Source organism: Acanthamoeba castellanii, assembly GCF_000313135.1.
Source record: "Acanthamoeba castellanii str. Neff unplaced genomic scaffold scf7180000084710, whole genome shotgun sequence".
Classification (NCBI taxonomy): domain Eukaryota; phylum Discosea; order Longamoebia; family Acanthamoebidae; genus Acanthamoeba; species Acanthamoeba castellanii.
The window spans coordinates 105710-124333 of NW_004457245.1; the positions used below are offsets into that span (position 1 = coordinate 105710).

At 57.5% G+C, this 18624-nt stretch overlaps 4 protein-coding genes and 1 pseudogene across 4 annotated transcripts in view; all 5 read right to left on the reverse strand.

The window, feature by feature from the left end:
* Positions 1–622: 622 nt before the first annotated feature.
* ACA1_145560 (UBA/TS-N domain containing protein) lies at positions 623–3554 on the reverse strand (the record flags this gene model as incomplete). Its single annotated transcript, XM_004332879.1, has 11 exons — positions 623–715; positions 827–936; positions 1045–1143; positions 1290–1384; positions 1484–1723; positions 1783–2076; positions 2170–2653; positions 2757–2953; positions 3011–3101; positions 3286–3372; positions 3494–3554. 11 exons carry the CDS (start codon positions 3552–3554, stop codon positions 623–625), a joined length of 1851 nt encoding a protein of 616 aa, XP_004332927.1.
* A 34-nt stretch (positions 3555–3588) lies between these two features.
* ACA1_145570 (uncharacterized protein) lies at positions 3589–7953 on the reverse strand (the record flags this gene model as incomplete). The annotated part of the gene is given in 19 exon segments (XM_004332880.1): positions 3589–3698; positions 4054–4143; positions 4271–4418; positions 4539–4703; positions 4825–4882; positions 4966–5051; positions 5166–5348; positions 5462–5613; positions 5704–5856; positions 5982–6030; positions 6201–6332; positions 6344–6589; positions 6713–6838; positions 6977–7058; positions 7197–7289; positions 7450–7521; positions 7608–7690; positions 7767–7837; positions 7908–7953. The coding sequence occupies 19 exon segments, from the start codon at positions 7951–7953 to the stop codon at positions 3589–3591; spliced, it is 2145 nt and encodes a 714-aa protein (XP_004332928.1).
* A 316-nt stretch (positions 7954–8269) lies between these two features.
* Positions 8270–9945, reverse strand: ACA1_145580 (extracellular response kinase, putative; the record flags this gene model as incomplete). Its single annotated transcript, XM_004332881.1, has 8 exons — positions 8270–8473; positions 8601–8700; positions 8776–8982; positions 9064–9230; positions 9308–9435; positions 9526–9677; positions 9707–9816; positions 9880–9945. The coding sequence occupies 8 exons, from the start codon at positions 9943–9945 to the stop codon at positions 8270–8272; spliced, it is 1134 nt and encodes a 377-aa protein (XP_004332929.1).
* Positions 9946–10241: 296 nt separating this feature from the next.
* Positions 10242–15453, reverse strand: ACA1_145590 (annotated as a pseudogene).
* A 188-nt stretch (positions 15454–15641) lies between these two features.
* ACA1_145600 (leucine rich repeat domain containing protein) overlaps positions 15642–18624 on the reverse strand; it is a gene marked incomplete at both ends in the record, with an annotated part of 4275 nt that continues 1292 nt past the window's right edge. Inside the window, 11 exons of the mRNA XM_004332882.1 lie at positions 15642–15682; positions 15764–16001; positions 16101–16208; positions 16331–16408; positions 16508–16677; positions 16768–16866; positions 16983–17130; positions 17265–17632; positions 17712–17885; positions 17963–18082; positions 18187–18605. Coding sequence (XP_004332930.1) covers positions 15642–15682; positions 15764–16001; positions 16101–16208; positions 16331–16408; positions 16508–16677; positions 16768–16866; positions 16983–17130; positions 17265–17632; positions 17712–17885; positions 17963–18082; positions 18187–18605 — 1963 coding nt within the window. The remainder of the gene's footprint in view (positions 15683–15763; positions 16002–16100; positions 16209–16330; positions 16409–16507; positions 16678–16767; positions 16867–16982; positions 17131–17264; positions 17633–17711; positions 17886–17962; positions 18083–18186; positions 18606–18624) is intronic.

The window sequence follows — 18624 nt, forward strand, 5'->3', positions numbered from 1 at the left end:
TCCCGCCATTTCTGCATCTCCATCTTCTTCATCTTTGCGTAGTGCGATTGCCTTCTGGATATCTGCGGTCAAGTCGAGGGCGTGGCCTTCGATGTAAGCCTCTTGATCGAGGAGGCGAGCGATGGGCTCATGGAATACGCCGAATGAGGAGCGGCTTGTCGGGAGGCCCACGAATGCGCGGTGCGGATTGCCGCCCTTGGTCCTGCCAGTCTGGGCATCGACGAAGGGGTCGGGTTCCTTCACGATCCTCTCCGCAAGGACCATTCGATCGATCGAATCGTTGGTCAGCTTGCTTCCATTTCCCCATTTCGGGTGATTGAGGACCCAGGAGAGGAACATCGACGTCGCCGTGACTTCACAGCCCGTGGGCAGGGCCGGGTACTGGCACACCGGTTCAATCTCGATCTACACCCCAAGAAATGACACACATTCCCATTCTTCAATAATGAAATCGTTTTCATTAATCGCCACAATTGGGCTTCGTGTAGTCTACATACCCATCTTTCATCCTCCATTCGTGCACTTACTTAGGCCGAGATACGCTCCTTGTTCTTTGTTCTTTGTTGTTGTTGTCCCGTTTCGATCGCCAGCCTTCACTTTCGTTCTTCGCTTTTGCGATCTCTTAGCTGAGGGCCGAGTGCTGCTTGCCGTAGGCCGGGTAGTTCTGGTTCAGCCACTCGCCCAGCTGTGCGCTCAAGTCCAAGCCGTACGGGATCTGATACGCGGCGCGTGCGGAGACATCATAAGCCGCGTGTGTCGTGTCGTGTGCGGTCTTGTGTGCGGTCTTGTGTGTGCGGTCTTGTGTGTGCGTGTCGTGCGGACGTACGGGATTGGAGTTGGAGGGGAAGACGCAGAAGAAGCGGGTTGTGACCAGGTCCTCGTTGCCCACCACGTAGTGCGGGTTAGGCTGCCCGTCCAGCGTCTGGTCCTTGACAACTGTTGCGACGCGCCCACCCCCCGCGTTTAGCATCACACCGCATCACACCGCACACAACGCGACACGCACGCGATTTACGACGGGTGGTGGTGGTGGTGGGAACGCACTCTCACAAATGGCGACGGCCTGGAGGTTTTGGTTGTAGAGCCGCGAGCCCTTCCAGCTGATCGACGACGTGCCCGCATAGTCTCGCGACGTATTGATGTCTGTGTGGGTGTACATCGGTGAGAGTCCAAGGTTGGAACGTCGTGTCGTGTCGTGCGGTGCCGTGCGGTGTCGTGTCGTGTCGTGTCGTGTCGTGTCGTGTCGTGTCGTGTCGTGTCGTGTCGTGTCGGTGTGATGAGGTGCGTACGTGGCGACAGGTAGATGCCGGAACCGTAGACGGCACCGCACGTCATCAGGTCGGTGTTGGACAAGTTACGAAGTCCACCACGCAAGATCGCATGCCTACCCGTCCGCCCGACACATTTCCAATCGTTATTCCACCGCACACACCACAACCGCACGCGCCACACCACCGCACACACCCGCACACGCCGCACGTACCAGTTCTCGATGGCGGAGCCGTGGAAGGCCCAGACGGTCGGGTGCTGCTGCTTGTGGACGCGGAAGCGGGCCTCCTTCTCCGGCGAGTTGGAGAAGAGGAGGTACTGGTGCGGCGTCGCCATGTCCTGGACCTGCTTGTGCGGCGGCAGCTTCTGCAGGTGGGCCCGGTTGCTGCTCAGGATCCACCGCAGCATCCGGTACAGCCGCGGCTCCCTCGCCTCCAACATCGTCCGCAGCTCCCTGCACGCGTGTGTCATTTACATGCGCGCGGTGTGTGCGGTGGTGTGTGCGGTGAGTACCGCTCGTCGGAGGCGGCGAGGAGCATTTCGTCGACGGAGGGCATGGCGTCGAGTACGGCGGTGAGGCCGGCGTAGTCCTTGGTCATCGACGCGCGGTCGGTGATGAACTCCTCGGGGAACGGCGACAGGATCTTGTCGCGGCGCGAAGAGGCGGCCGCGGCGTAGGTCATCGACACCATGAGGTCGACGTAGTCCGGGTCCTGCTTCATCTCGTAGAACACCGACGCGCCGAGCCCCAGCTCTGCGAACCGGAACACGCACTTGTCCTCGCTGCACACCACCGGCTTCAACCCACTGCCACACACGACACACACCGTTAGCGCGCGCGCGTATGCGGTGCGTGCGGTGTGCGGTGTGCGTGTGTGTGCGGTGTGGTGCGGTGCGTACCTGGAGACGAGTCGCTTGTCGCACATGACGCAGAAGTTCATGCAGTTGCGGATGCGGGAGAGCAGGTAGTACATGAGGATCGCCAGGAAGTTGTTGTTCCGCACCTTCTCCTCCATTCCCTCCTCGTTCTCCCCCACCACCATCGTCGTCGTCGTCTTCTTCTCCTCCACTTCGTCGTCGTCGTCGTCGTCGTCGTCGTCGTCAACCTTGCCCTTGCCCTTCTTATCCACGACAAACACCGAAGCGCGCAGGTAGTCGCTGATGGCCGACACCACCTCCTTCTCGCCCTTCTCCTTGCCCTTGCCCGCGTCGGCGTCGGTCGTGTCGGTGGCGGGGTCGGCCTGGGGCGGCTCGGGCGACTGCTGGCGACCGTCGACGTCCTCCCACTGCACGCCGCACTCGGCGAGGAGTGCGATGGCCCGCTCCACGTTGTTGCGCGTGTGCTCGAGCGCGTAGATGGCCGCCAGCTGGTCGTACCCCGACGCTGCATTCACGACACACGACACACGACACGACACGACACACACAGTTGTGAGCAACCGCACACGACACACGACACGCATACGACCACCGCACACGGTAGGTACCGATCATCTTCTTGATGGCGATGGTGCGCTCCTGCAGCTTGGCGGCCTCGGCTTCGAGCTCCTCGGGCGTGAGCTCCTTCTCCGCCGCGGGCTCGTCTTCCGCGGCCGCGGGTTCGGCCGACTTCTCTTCCTCCTCCTCCTCACCCTCCGGCTTCCACATCGCCTGACACTTGGTCTTCTTGCTCGGACCACAGTCGCTGCACGACACGACACACGCGGCACGACACGACACGCGCTGATTTCAGGGAGAGCACCGAAAGGAGGTGGCAGCGCAGTGCAGGCCCGGCGTGTACCAGTAAAAGAGGCCGGGGGGTTTGGGCATCAACTCGTGGCCCGCGTGGCACACTGCACGCAAACGAGCGCACGAAATCAACAGAGTGAGCTCGTCATCGCAACGCAAGTTGTCGCGTGTCGTGTCGTGTGTGTGTGTGTGTGGTGTGTGGTGTGTGTGTGTGTGTGTGTGCGTCGTGTGCGTCGTGTGTCGTGTGTGTGTGTGTGTGGCGTGCGCGTGTGTGTGTCGTGTGTATACCCTTGACGCAGCTCATGCAGCAGCCCTGGCCCTGGTCCAGGCCGCACGTGCGACACTCGAACCACCGCTGCTGCGCGTACGTGGTGCCTGGCCAACCCAACCCATCGTGTGTCGCGTGTCGTGTCGTGTCGTGTCGTGACATGCGTGTCATGCGTGTGTCGTGAGCGATAGGGATCCATGGAGCGCGGGCCCGTCTGCAGGAGGGTACCTGTGGCGGAAAAGGTGCACACTTGTCGATTGAGCGCGTCGGCCACGGTCGAGGGCTTCATCTGCGGCGAGCCGTGGGAGGGCGGCGATCGAACATTAGGGCGCCCGCCGGGCGGGTGGGTGGGTGGGCGGGTAGAGGTGGAAGGGGAGCGAGGGCGGGGAAGAGGTAGTCGAGGAGGCGGGAAAGGGCGACGTACGCTGCTCATCTGCGGAGGGGACCATGTGGCTTGACACGGCGTGCCGAGGGTTCCGTCGCCACAGTCGCTATGATGTGCGCGTGCGTCCAGTCCGTCAGGGCAGCATTCGAGCAGATTCCATGTGCGTGCATGCGTGTGCGCGTGCGGTGCATGTGTGTGCGTGTGTGTGTCGTGCGTGGCAGTGAGTACCAGTAGAAGTTGCTTGCTCCCTGCGACACGAGGTTGTGCCCGGAGTGGCACACTACGCGCAACAGAAGAATTAATGATAATAATATATTGATATAAAACAATGAACAATGAACAATGAACAATACTAAATACTAATAATATAAGATATTAAGATATTTGTGGCCAAAACATCTACCTTTAGCGCATGCCGGACAGCAGCCCTGGTTGCCGCCGTCGGGCGTGCACGTGAGACACTTGTACCACACCTGAGGGACGTAGCTCCGACCTGCACCGATCGGCGCACGCGCAACAGCACGACACGCACGGCACGCGCAACAGCACGACACGCACGCAAGGCGACAACCGGTTGAACGAGAGCGGCGTCAATGAGGTATGGCACACAAGGTGCATACCGCTGATGATGTAGGAACAAAGGTTGCGCGCGAGGGCGTCGCTGTAGGTGGTGGGCGGCGTGGAGGGCTGGGCAACGGGCGGCATCGGTGCCACGGGGGCCGGAGGAGGCTTCGAAGCGGCCTGCGACTTCACAACCACCGCAGCCGCCTGGTCGTCTCTTTAGAAACACGCCGCACACGCACACGCACACGCACACGCACACGCGCACGCGCACGCGCACGCACACGCACACGCACACGCACAACGCAACACGCGTGTTGGTGGTACCTCGACTTCGTGCTGGGTGATCTTTTCGCGGATGCCGGCGAGCACGGCGGCCGAGTCGAAGCGCAGCGGCCAGTACTGCTGGAGGAACTGGTACGTGATCTCGGCCAGCTGCGGGCGCATGCGGAAATTGGGATTCTCGTCCTGCTCCACCTTCACGCTGGGCAACTGTCGTGTCGTGTCGTTGTGTGTGTCGCGTGAGTCGTGTCGTTGTGTGTGTCGCGTGAGTCGTGTCGTGCGGTGGCGGGTGGAAGCTTAGGATTGCGGGCGAGAAATGTGAAGCACGTACGTAGGAAGAGCGGAGGTAGTCCTCCTGGAAGGTCAGCGTCACGGTAATCGGTCGGTCCCTGGTTTAAAGAAAAGAAAGGAAAGGAAATAAGAAAGGAAACAAATAAGAAGGTGAGCGATGCCGGGTGGTTCGAGAACGTACTTGAGGATGCCCAGGGCAAAGGCCATCTCCTCCTGGAGGAACGAGGGCTCGAGGAAGATCACCACCTCATTCAACTCGCGCAGCAACTGTCGTCCCACAACCACCATGTTCAGGGAACACGACACACGACACATGCACACAAGCACACACGCACACGACACACGCACACACTCGCGTGAAGGGAGGGGGAAAGAGTGTACGTGGATGGAGTAGGCGCCGAAGATCTTCTGGACTTGCTTGGTGTGGAGCTCGAGCGGGTCGTTCTTGTTGCGCACGAAGAAGTAGCCCTCGTTGTCCCAGTCGTCGTAGTCGCCGTCGGCGGCGGCGGTGGTAGTCGGCGTCTCGGAGGTCTCTATCTCGCCCACCTCCTCCTCATAATCCTCCTGCCACCATCAGGTCAGTGTGTGCGTGTGTGTGTGCGTGTGCGTGCGTGTGCGTGTGCGTGCGTGTGCGTGTGCGTGTGCCGTGGTGCGTGTGCCGTGGTGCGTGTGCGTACGGTGTGGGGCACGTAGAGGGATGCAGTGAGCCACGCCGATCGGTTGAGCGCTCGGCCGCCACCGTTCACGTTGGACGCGGTGAGCAGTCCACGGCCCGCGGCCGATTGCGCCAAGCCAGCGCGACCTGCATTGTTGAACTTGCGCTCATAGTCTGGTGTGTGCGTGTGCGATGCGTGTGCGGTTTGTGCGTGAGTCAACAAAGTAACGGTGTATTGTATAGGGGGGGGGGTGAGCGACGCACTGATGACGAAGAAGTTGACGATGTCGACGAGACCCTTGTGGCGGTTGGCCGCATACTCGTTACCGTAGTCGACGAACGCCGCGATGATGCCCTCCTTGAAATCGCCGAACGAGCCCTCCAGCTCCACCGTCGGCCTCTCCTCCGGGTAGCCCACTGCCATAATAATAAATATAAATATTATTTAATAATAATAAAATCATCAGATTGTTAAAAAAACAATATAGTAAAATAATAAATAAATAAATAAATGTCAAATGGTAACGACCGCGAGAACGCACCAGGCAGGTGGAGGTTGAGGAAGATGCAGCGCTCGTCGCTGCTTCCCAGCTGCACTTCGAGAACACGCGTTGCCTCCACCCACTCCATACCTATCGTTGGTCGTGTCGTGTTGCGTGTCGTGTCGTGCCGTGTCGTGTCGTGCGTGTCGTGTCGCTTTCGTGTAAGAGGGTAAACGGAGAAAAGGGTTGGTTGGGTTGAGTGGAGCACGCACGGCGCACGCAGGAGGTGTCGACGTCGTAGATCTCCTTGAGGTCGTGGATCTCCTTCTCGATCTTGCGCAGGCGCTTGGCCTGGAGCGCCTGCCGCAGCTTCTCGCGCTTGGCCTCCTCGGCCTCGGCCTCGCGGCCAGCCTGCGCCGCACTTCCTCCTCCTCCGCCCGCAGCTTCATCTCCTCCTCGGCCAGTCGCCGCTTCTTGGCCTCCTCCTCGCGCTGCTTCCACTGCGCCTCCTCGGCTTCGTCTTCGCTTTCGCTTTCGCTGCTGATGTCGTCCGTGCCCATGTCCGGGTCCGAGCCGGCCTCGGCCTCGGCCTCGTCGGCCTTGTCCTTGCCTTTGTCCTTGCCCTTGTCGTCTTCCTCGAGTGGCGCAACCGGCGCAGTCGCCTCGTCCTATATATCTTTGCATGAGACGCGACACGCGACACACGCACACACCGCACACACCGCACGCGCACACGCACGCTCACACGCACACGCACACACGCACACCCGGGGAAGGCGAGGCCGATGTACCTCGACGGCGGGGTGGGTTCCGGACTTGATGGATTCGGTGATGACCCATTCGTCGATGGCCAGGTCGAGGGCCGTCGCCTGTTTGACCAAGCTCGGCGGGGGCGCTTCCTCCTCCTCGTATTTGAGCTGTGTGTGATTGGTCGTTCGGTCAACATAGCGATGAGCATGCGTGTCGTGTCATGTGTGTCGTGTCATGCGTGTCGTTGGTCGTGTTGTGTGTGCCGTGTGTCGTGTGTCGTTGGTCGTGTCGTGTGGAAGACGTACGCCAGGGACGCCAAGAGTGATCTTGAGTCGGATTTCGCCGCTGACGCGCGCCTTCGGCGAGTTCTTCAACAGTGTGTACCATCTGCAGCGGTGACGTAGTGAGAAGCCGTCGTTTGTGCACAAGCCAAGCGTACCGCATCGCGTTGTAGTGAACATAGAAAGAAAATAGACAATATATGGACTATATAATAGACTATATATTGTCATATCAAGTACGTACTTGTCTACTGTGCGCTTGCCGTAGAATTCGGTCATCGGTAGCGACAAATGGCCCAGGAAATCGTCCCTGAAGTTGGGAAGATCACCATCGACACTGGTTAACCCACACAAGCAAGGCCAGGCAGACGTGCAGCATACAACACACGACGCACACGATACGACACGACACGACACACACACACACACACACACACACGACACACGCTCGCACAGGGATCGATTGCCATTTGAGAACACGGAGAAGGGAAACGTACGAGAGGCCCACGAGCGCGCGGGTCTTGTGCTTGACCACGATGTAGAGGTAGTCGCCCAGCTTCGCCGGCAGGCTGTGTCGGTGCGAATTGTGAGCTTCCAAAAATAAAATAAAATAAAATAATAAAAAGGAAAAACAAAGAGAGAGAAAATGACGTACAAGTCGAAGGTCTGGTTCCAGACGGGGTTGAGCGTCTTCTCGTGTACTCGCGACTTGGCCGTTTGGGAGCCGCCCAGCGTTATCTGCAATTAATTTAAATAATTTATTTTTAATTAATAAAAACAACACATTTGATGAAGGAGTGGAAGGAGGGAGTACCATGCAGTAGGGAACGGAGCCGTTCGCGTTCTTGCCGTGGCCCTTCGCCGCAAGGTTACGGGCCTCGACCACTTTTATTTTCGATTTTGATGACAAAAAAAGTCAATTCAATTCCATTGTTGAAGATTTATGCGGGCGTACGTTGGACGGTCAGAAAGGACCCCTTGGGGAGAGGTTTGTCTTCCATCTCGGTTCAGATTTGTGGTTTCAAAATGCGATCGTACTCCGTTTTGAGTTGTGCTGCGGCGTGTGACGGTGACCAGGTGCCGCGGTACCAATTTAGGTGAACATTTCTCGCATACTCTGCGGCCGTGTGCTGGGCGTGCGGTGTGCGTGTGCGGTGGTGCGTGTGCGGTGAGTGTGCCGTGTGCGGTGGTGCGCTTGAGGTGCATTCCGACCAACTAACCACCGGCTTAGACGTAATAGTATTGTTTTAGAAGTTACAACAGACACAGTACACCTCCCCATCTCCTCGTGGCACTACATAATCGAGTCCTCTCTTCTTAATCCTTCTCTTTCTTTTCTCGCCTCTTCTTGGCACCCTTCTTCTTCTCTCGCTTCTTCTTGGACGCCTTCTTCTGTTCCTTCTTCTTTTTCTTGATGTCCGCGTAGAGCTCGTTCCTGTACTCCGTGGTGCCGCACTTCTTGTTGTCGTCGATCGAGATCTTGATCGTGTGCGGGCACGTCGGCTCCTCGCGGTCGTGGAACTGGGCCACGTACGGATGCAACAGGGCCTATGCCATATATATTGAGCCAACCCACGCCAGCCGTCAGCCAATTGCCAGCGGAGTACACATAAATTTACACTGCAACCAGCCAATCCGTAATTGTTACCTCCTCGGCGCTGATCCGCTTGTCGGGGCTGAACTGCAGCAGACGCCTGAGGAGGCTCAGCGCCTCATCAGGGGCCGTCGGGTATATGTCCGACAGCGAGCTGTGTGTGTGTAGCATAGTGAGATTCATATGTTCTACAAGATGTACAGATTGTATGCGAAGCGAGGAAGTGTACCGGGGCTGGGAGGGGGGCAAGCTCTCCAGCATGTTGGCGGCGAAAGGGGACTTGATAGCCTCGATGTCCTCCGAGGTGGGCCGGCCGGTGACCTCGATGATGCGGTCGAGCTGGTTCATGGTGGACGTGCCAGGGAACATGGGCTTGCCTCCCAGCAGCTCGCCTAGAATACAGCCGATCGACCACATGTCCACCCCCTTCGTGTACCTGCTCCCCACCCCCACCATCAGATTAAGCTTTTCTTAAGGTGGCGCTGATGATGGTTAAGGTGGCGGCTGGCATGCGTACCGCTGAGAGCCGAGGAGGATCTCTGGCGCTCGGTACCAGCGGGTCGCCACGTAGTCGGTGAGGACGGGGTTCTCCACATCTTCGTTCTCCAGCGCCGCGATAGATCGCGCCAGCCCAAAGTCGGCCACCTTCATCAGACACTCCGAGTTCAACAGCAGATTGCTCGGCTGCAATAATGGATGTGGTCACATGGGGAATCAGTTCTCTGCAAATGAGAAGAGTGAAATCTCGGTGTTCAAAGCACCTTCATGTCTCTGTGCAGGACGTCGCCAGAGTGCATGTACTTGAGGGCCTTGAGGAGTTGGTAGATGATGTACTGCTTGTGGACGTCTTCAAGAATCTTTGCTCGAATGACCTCATGCAAGTCAGTCTCTGCTCACACATCCCCCAACCGTGGCTGTTGTGAGTCAAAGCCCAAGGTGGCTCTGTGGCTGAGTTGAGGGGGGTACAAGGGCGCGGTACCCATGTACTCGAAGACCAGGTAGATATCACGGTCATTGTCGGCTTTGATCACCTTGAGCAACTTGATGATGTTCTCGTGTCCGCCCAACTCTTGTAAGAACATGATCTCCCTGTTTGGCATCTTTGAGGCTCCACCACCTTCCAGATCTGGCCTGGACGAAGAGACAGAGAGGGGGGCTACCTGAAGGTGCGCTGAGCATCGGTGGCGTTCTGAAAGGCATCGAAGATCTTCTTGAGAGCCACATCATTCCCGTTCTTCTTATCGAGGGCCTTCCACACGATGCCATACGCCTGTAGACCCCCCCCCCTTTAAACACGATCGATCTTCCGTGTACGGAGGGTGGAAGTTCATACACCCTTGCCAAGCTTGGTGGCGATCTCGTAGCGCTTGAGCACATGCTTGTCGATGTCGTCACTCATCTCCTTCCTCCTCCCGTGCTGAAGGATCAGACTGGGGCACTGTCAGTTGAGACCAAAAAGGTTACAAAGTCCCCTTTTAGGGTAAGAGACCCCCCGCACCAGGGACTTGAGTAGGCAGCTCTTCACGTGGCAGATGCTTACAAGAACCCTCCCTCAACACCATGAAGAGAAGCACCTAATGATAAGTATAAGAGTCTGAGAGGTATATCATCGGTGTGGTGCTCGTTGATCGTCTTGGTGTGGAGTTTTATTTTTGCTCATAAAGATGAAGGAAAAAGAAGCCAGATAGGGAGCGCTCAGGGAGACAGAAGCGTGATGTAGATCAAGGGAGCGGTCGGTTGCTCATTGAAGACCTGCTCGTGCTCGATCTCCTTCTTGATCTCGTCTTCATCTTCGTCTTGGTCCTCGTCCTCGTCCTCGTCCTCGTTCTCCTTGTTCTCCTTCTTTTTCTCGCCCTTCTTTTCCTTGCAGAATCTGATCTCCACACCGAAGACCTCCGCAGCGCTCTGCAGGAAGTGGTGTTCTTGACCTTTCTCCTGGCGCGTCAGCTCTTCAGCGTCGTCGTGGCGCTGGATGTACCACTTCACAAAGGGCATCCTCTTGGAGTGCTCCTGCTTCGGGAGTTTGTTGTACAACTTGTCGATCAGTGCTCCGGCGATCTCGTCCTCGTCCAGGCGTTTGATCCAAGCGGTCTTCCTGCACGTCCGAGATAGCAATCAATGCGAGCGCTGCATGCGTGCGGTGCGGTGCGGTGCGGTGCGGTGCGTGGTGAATGCGTGTGAAGGGGAGGGGCTTACTCCCAGGGTCTCTTCTGTGGTTGACCTCGCTTGCTCCTTGGGGTCCTGCAAGATAAGAAAGGAGGGTCAGCCAATAAAACAAATGACCGAGGAGGAAGAAGGGTGAAGAAGAAGAGGAGGAGGAGGAGAAGTGGGGGTGTCACTTACTTGCGCCTGAAGTCCCAGCAACCGCCGTTCTTCTGGTCGCCGTACTCGATGTCGAACTTGAAGAGCTGGAAGCCGGAGAGGTTGTCCTTGGTGAGCCTCTTGGTGAGCAACTTGTCCTCGTTCAGAAAGAAGTTGACGGAGCCGTTGCCCGCCTTCTCCGCGATGATGCGTCGGTCGACCTCGTACTGGGGGACGAACAGCTCGTACCACCTCGTGTAGGAGTGCAGGCGCAGGGGGGGCGAGTAGTTAAGGACGGTGCCGCAACGCTCGATCGCCACTCGGTAGTGGGCCGTGCCGCGGCCTTCGGCAACCTCGACGTTGTAGTGCCTTCTGAAGATGGCCTCGTTGGCCTTCTTGTTGGCGATGGCCATCTGGCAGATGTTGGTGTTCTGCAGCAGGGTCTGCCTCCACTCGACCAGCACCTGCATGAACGTCTGAAGATGGTGCTCCTTCTCGTCGCTGTCTCCCTTCATCAAGGAGGACCACTCCCCATTGCGCAGATACTCGAGCGCCGAGACTGGACTCCCGGCCGCGGTGTAGAGGTCGTTCATGTGCATCGCGAGCTCGATGCCCAGGTACCCCGATTCGAGGAATAGCGAGGAGACATCTTTGATCAGAGACTTCACCTCGAGCTTCGGTTTCACGGCGTCCACGGCGGTCGTCAGCGCCTTCTGGGCAAAGAGCAGCGCCAGCAAGATGTCGCACGGGATCATGGACGTGGCGGAGCCGAACGTGTCGTACATTCGAACCTGGCGCACGTCATCGTCTATCATCCACCAGCTGTATAGGCCACCAATGACACACTAATGAGTCAGAGAAGCAATGCAGATCGCAGAGAACAGAGAAAGCAAAGATACACGACCACACGACCACGCATAGAGAGAGAGAGAGAGGCGCGAGAGAGGCCCGCGTGCCGAGCGTTCAGGGCAAATGGGGCAGGGTGATTGTGTACTAGTCGAACGGCCTCGAGATACTGCTGCGGAGATGGTCTTGGAAGTGTTTGATGATGCTGCGGGCAAAGCGAACGCCCCGGTTTTTCCCCGGGATGGATACAAACACCAGGCGTTCGCTCGCCCCATCGTAGGACGCCACGTAATCGTCCAGCTCTTGCTCCTCCACGAATGCGTAGATCAGGTGAGGGCAATCACCCGCATTGGTGGTGGAGGCCGGGAGAGAAGGAGTGAAGACCAGGTGTGCCTGCTTGTTCTTGTAGCGGCCCTGAGCATTTTAAGCATGAGGTGAGTTGGCATCACTTCCGCACTATCCCCCGCGCCCACGCCCCATGCAAAAGATGAGGGTGATACCTTGGTGGGGATCATGATCGGATAGATCCAGTTGCCCGTGCTGGACAGGAGCTGCTCCAGGTCGCTCTTCCAGTTGGCGTAGGCCTTGATCGTGAACTGGCTCGCGGACTCTAGCCATGGCTGCTCCGTATTGGTGAAGGAGATCCGTATGACCCGCTCGTAGCCAAATGCCGATTTCTCCTCCGAGGAGAGAAGTTCAATGGCACTGAATAGTTCAGGTAGGGTGAACGGCCCAGGATTCGACCGGTCCTGCACCCTGGGCACAGAGAATGGACGCAAGCGCGAGAGAGCATGAATGAAGGATCATGTGATGGGTAGAGGAATTGTGGGTGAGGTGAGGAGTACTCGGGCAGGTAAAATGCTCGTTTCTTGGCCGATTCGATGTTTCGTCGCAGCTGCTTAGACGCGGTCTCAACGTTGGCAAAGGCGTGCTTGAACAACCGCGGTGTCTCGGCCAAGACTCGGCTACCGTCCTGGAGCAGGGTGAGCTTCGTGTCTTCGGTTGCCCTATTACGTTGCCAGGCAATGGATGTAAGAGAAGAGTACAGAATCTAAGCTCATTCATGCCACGTCACGTCACAGCGTCCTCTTACCCCGTGTTGTCCACCTTGGAAGGGCGAGGGCTCAGCGAGGCCAGCTTCTTCTTCAGCAATTTGATCAGGTTGTCGTCGACCACACACTCACTCGGTTGGCTGCAGAAGTCCCGCCATGGATCGTGAAGCTCCGAGATCTTGTCGATGATACTTGCGCCGAGCTGCTTGTTAAAGGCGTCGAGCCTCTTGCAGAAGAAACCGCGCACCTTCTCGACCATTTCGTCCGCTGGCTCCTCCTCTACCTTGGGAAACACCTTGGGGTACTCGCGCTTCACGGCTTTGGTGAAGGAGATGAAGCCACCCTCCAGCTCCTTCTCGATCTCGCTGGCCATGACTTCCACCATCTGCCCGATCTCCTTGAAGAGCTCTCCGTGCTGGATCTTAGGCACACCGCCGGATTTGGGCCGATCAGCTTCCACCGAATGACCAAGCTGCTCGAGCATCACCCGAAACTCATCTTCTTTCTCTTCTGCATCAGGATGTGCCATCATGGTGGTGAGAAGACTGCCGTGATGAGGCCCAGTCGCGTGTGGCGTGTGGCGTGTGGCGTGTGGCGTGTGGAGTGGTGTACCGATCAGTTGATCGTGCATAGGAATTTCTGGCTTGGTCACGAGGAGCGCCATGAAGAAGGAAGCACGAAGCGCAGAGTGCCTTACTCTAGCAGTGACATACTCGAACAGGTTGGGGACCAACTCAAGCACCGCTTCCCGTAACGTCCGCCGACGGGAATCAGGCTTTTCGTCACTGTTGCTACGGGCAGTGTGGTGCGTGTGCGTGGAAGATTGTCAGCACACGCTGTATGTGCCAAAGGACCACATTGACATTGACACAACGGTACCTCGCCAGGTGGTCAAGCAGGGTCTCTCTCGGCGAGTTCTCGTCCTCCCACCAGGCGGTGACCAGTTGGTCAGCATTCTCCTGGAAGTGGTCCTTGACGAACTTGATGATCTCCTGCGCCCATTGCTTCTTCACCTGGATATTCTTGCAGCGCTTGATGTCCCCGAGAAAGTGAAGATATGTGTTTTCCACCTTGAGCTTGTTGTGGCAGGCCGGCTCGAGAAGGCTATGGATGAAGCGGCTCTTCATATGGTTGATGGCCTCGAGTAGCTTGGCGTGGGTGTCGTACGAGACTCCGCGCTCTCGCAGCTCGCGTTCCTGCTCCGGCGTGTAGAACAGGGCCGACCGACAATTGCGCGACAGCTCGCCAAAGATGCGCGCACGAAGAAAGCCCTGGAGGGTAGGACAGTAGAGGTCGGAGTCGCGTTCGACGAATTCGATTGCATTGCGCAGCCCTGCGAGCGCTTGCTCTTTCCTCTCGTTGATCAGCCTGTCAGAGAGGGTGCGCACATGGTCAGGGTGATCGCACGCACGCACGGTGCTGGGCAGGTGCAGACGTACTGGTCTTTGTCCTCGCAAACGTCAAGGTTCTGGAGCCAGCAGTCGGACTCGCTGTACCCATGCGGGTAGATCACCGTAACGATGGGGAGGCGATTGAGCTGTCGCTGTTCCAGCATCTTGTTGAGCAGGAGGCCCAGGGACGCCACGGACGACGGAGGAAACTTGCGGTCCTTCGTGAAAACGAACAGCCCATCCGCATTCGTGGCAGCGAAGAGCTGCGAGTTGTCCACGATGTGTTGCTGAAGCTCGGAGGTGATGCCCGGTAGCTAAACCAGAGGTTTTTGGAGAAGAGAAGGTGAAGTCATTGCGGTGCGTGCCTGAGTCATTGCAAAAAAGTGGAGGGTGATGGTGACTGGGGGAGCGTACATCGCACAACTTGAACCCGGAACGGTGCAGGAAGGGACCGGTGTAGGTCAGCGCTGAGACCTCGAGCGGGTCGATCGAGTCCATGAACACTTTGGCTTCCTCAAAGGACTCGAACGTCTTGACGCTGGGCTCGTCGACGACTACGGTGCCAGCCCCCTCCAGCATTTCCTCGTTGTCGTGGGAAGGACCGACGGTCTTGTAGCAAGTCACTCGAATTCGAGGCCCGTACTCGAGCAGCACAGGGATCTTGGAGACCGTGTCGAGTCCCTGGGACGAGCGAACTGGCCCCTGCTCTCGGATCACCTTGCTGTTGAGCGCACCATCACCCGGGGTTGAGCTGAGGCAGAGGAAGTTCGCCAAGAAGCTCTTCCCGGCACCGTTGGCGCCCCAAAGACCCAGGACGAAGTTGCTCTGCTTCACGTTGGCTGTATCGAGGCAAGCGTCGATCTCCTCGATCTGGGTGTCCACACGGTGCTGGCGGGTGGTGTCCTTCATCCGCGCCTTGAGGTCGGCGGGGAAGTTACTTATGTAGGCCTTGAGCAGCTCGATCTTCTTCGTGACCGTTTCGCTGTCGAGTAGCTCCGGATCGATGGATACCGCATCACCACTCGGGCCTCTACTGGACGTTGCCCTCTTCTTTTGGGGTCCCTTCGCCTCCTCGCCTCCTTCCTCTTCCTTCCTCTTCCTCTTCGCGTTGCCCTTTTTCTTTTCTTTTTCTTTTTCTTTTTCTTTTCCCTTGGCCGCCACCTTCCCTTTCGCTTTCGGCTCCGCCTTGACCCTCTTTGCCTTCCCCGTTGGCTCCGCCTTCTCCTTCCCCTTCGTCCTTTTCACCACCAGCTGCTCCTTGCCCTCATCCTTGCCCACAGCCGCATCCGCCTTTCTCTTCTTGCCCTCTCGCTGCATCGTCGGTCCGTCAGTCAGTTCGGCAACAAAGAAGACAAGCAGCAAAACAAGTTGTCACCTCGTTATGGTTGCAAAGATAAACTATTTTAGGGTGTGTTGCAAGGAAAAAAATTTGAGTCCGATTGGTTGAACTTCATTGTCACAAAAACAGAGCTATTTACAGGCCAATAACACAACAAACAGTGAAGTCACTTCTTTCGCGTCTTCTTCTCTTGCTTCTTGTGGGCGCCTGTCCACGGAAACAAAACAACATTAGTTCTACTCATGAGTCCCGTATAAGTGTCGTCGTGTCGTGTGTGTCGTGCCGTACTCTTGGCAGCTCGTTTGAGGACAAAGTTGTAGGTGTCGCGTCCGCCGGCCCCTCGCACGGCAGCCGGGAGGTTGTCGAAGGGATTGCCGTCGACTTTGAGCTCGGAGAGGGAGGTCATGTTGACCATCTCGTTGGGCAGATCGTTGAGCAGGTTGTCCGTCACGACGAACAGTTCGAGCGCAGAGAGGTTGCCGATCGACTTGGGCAGCTCCACCATTTTGTTGTGCTCCAGGTGCAGCTGTACACAAGTCCCCGTCAGTACGCCGCACACGCACACGCACCACCGCACACGCACACACGCCGGCGATACGCAGCACACACGCACGCAGTTGCGCACCTGTTTGATCAGGGAGATGTCTCCAATCTCGTGAGGCAATGTGAGCAGCTCGTTGTAGCCCACACGCAGCTCGGTGAGTCCGGTCAGCAGCGAGATCTCTCCGGGCAGCTGCGCGCGCAGAGAGAGAGGGAGAGAGGAGAGGTGCCACATCGTCGTCAATATGCCAAATCACTTTGATTTCGCCCCAACAGCCATAGGAGTCAATAGTGAAAAGAGACTCTTCGGCGTACCCGGTCGAGTTGGTTTTCGTCCAGGTTGAGCTGCTTCAGCGTCGTGAGCGCGCCGATTTGGTTGGACAGCCTCTTCATCTGCGATTGTACAATCACAGCACAGACACTCAATTTTCTAATCACGTCGTCGTGTGTCCGTGTGCTTCTGCAGTTATGTGTTCGTTACTGCACGCGTACCTGGTTGTCGGACATGTTGAGGGAGTTGAGCGCCGGAGGGAAGCACCGCGCGTCGGGGAAGGTCTGGAACTCGTTGGTGGACAGGTCGAGGTGCTTCAGGTTCACGAGCGCGCTCAGCTCCGGCGGTATCGCCTTGAGCCGGTTGCCCTTCAGGTGCAGTTCCCGAAGACCTGGACCAACAAAAAGATGTAAACTCGTGTGTCGTGTCGTGTCGTTGGTCGTGTCGTGTCGTTGGTCGTGTCGTGTTATGTGTCTTTTACCTGTAAGCATGCCCAACTCGGCAGGGAGCGCGATGAGTTTGTTTCGACCCAGATACAGACTGCGGAGCGAGGTCATGTTGCCGATCTCAGGCGCAAGAACTGTCAATTGGTTGGCTGATGTGGCCAATCGCAAACGATGACGATGACGATGCGGGTCAGTGCGATAAGTGAGATGTGGCTCACATACTAACAGTAAGCGCAGTTGGTGTGCATACCTTCCAAGTCGAGGGTCTCAAGGCGCGGGAGCTCGGTGATGGTCACGGGGAACTCCTCCAGTTTGTTCTGCGAGACGTCGAGCCGCATGAGGTCGGTGAGCGCGCCCCAGCCGCCCTGTAGCGTAGTCAGCTTGTTCTGCTTGAGATCCTGTTCGACCACACGACCACACCACCGACACTCAGAGTCAGCACGCGAAGGAATGCAGTGTGGAATGCGCAGCAGAGGAGAGAATGAAAACGAAAGAGCAAAAGAACGAAAACGAGAGGCGCGTGTCGACGTACGAGGTCCTTCAGCTGGCACAGCTTTTCGACCGACCTGAACTTGGTGAGGTGGTTGGTGGAAATATCCAGGATCTTGAGGTTGGTGGCCATGCTGAGCTTGCGCGGCAGCTTGTGCAGCTGGTTGTTGCGCACGCTCAGCATCTCGAGCGACACGAGACAGCCGATCTCCTCGGGCAGCTGCTCGAGTCGGTTGTACCGGAGGAAGAGCTTGTTGAGGTGCACGAGGTGCTTGATCGTCGCCGGCAGCTCGGTGAGCTTGTTGTACCTCAGATCGAGCATGGTGAGCGATGTCAGCTGTCCCAGCTCGTTGGGCAGAGTCCGCAGGCTGTTTTCGTTCAACCCCAAGGCCTTCAACTTGGTCAATTTACCTGCGTTTGTGTTCCACGCGTAAGTGAAGAAGAAGAAGAAGAAGAAGACACAAACGTGAAGAAGCAAGGGCAGCGGTACCGAGATCTGGCGGCAGGCTCTCGATTTTGTTCATGTAGAGATTGAGCACGCTGAGGTTCTTCATCTCCCACACGTTGGACGGCACCGCCGTCAGCTCCTTTCGCCTCAGATCGTAGCTCTGTAGACCACCCGCACTACCGCTTCCCGAGTCCTCCGCCATACTCGCCGCCGCCTCTGCTCACATCGCCATTCGAGTTGAGATGGTGTCGTGTCGTGTCGTGTTGCAATGGCGTGGTGATGATGATCATTACCTTTTTTGGCCTTCCTCCCCTTCTTCTTCTCCTCGGAGGACGTGACTTCGCCGTTGGACGATTCGTTCTTTTCCTCTTGCGCGACAAATTCCTCGCCGTAGAAGGAGACTCCTCGGTGGGCTGTGTGTGTGTGTGTGTGTGTGTGGTGTGTGGAGAGAGAGAGAGAGAGAGAGCTAGGCTTAGATCGTTTAGGTTTGTGAGGGAGGAGGGAGGGGACCACACACCTTCAATGTCCCTGTGCCTGGACGGCGTTGTCTTCTTGCCGCTGCTGGCGATGGGTATCGACGAACCCGACATGAACAGCGAGCTCGTGGGCGCGGCGCGCAACTGGCTCTCGAACGGCGACGAGGCCGGAAGCGGCAGCACCTTGTCCACCACCACGGCCGGCTCTGTGGAGAGCGTGGCCACCGAGAAGGCCGGCTCGCTCGAGCGGGGCGACATCATCGCCTGCTGCGCCTTGCTGCTGCTGCTGCTGCCGCTGCTGGTGGTGGTGTTGCTTTCTTTATCCTTCGCCTTGGTATCCCCGCTCCCCTTCTTCGCCTTGCGCTTGCGCTTGCCCTGGTCCTTATTGGAGTCCTTGTGGCTGTCGGTGCTGTCCTTGTCGCTGTCCGTGGCCACGTCGCTGCGGGAGTCGTCCTTATCGCTGTCGGTGTCGCGCATGA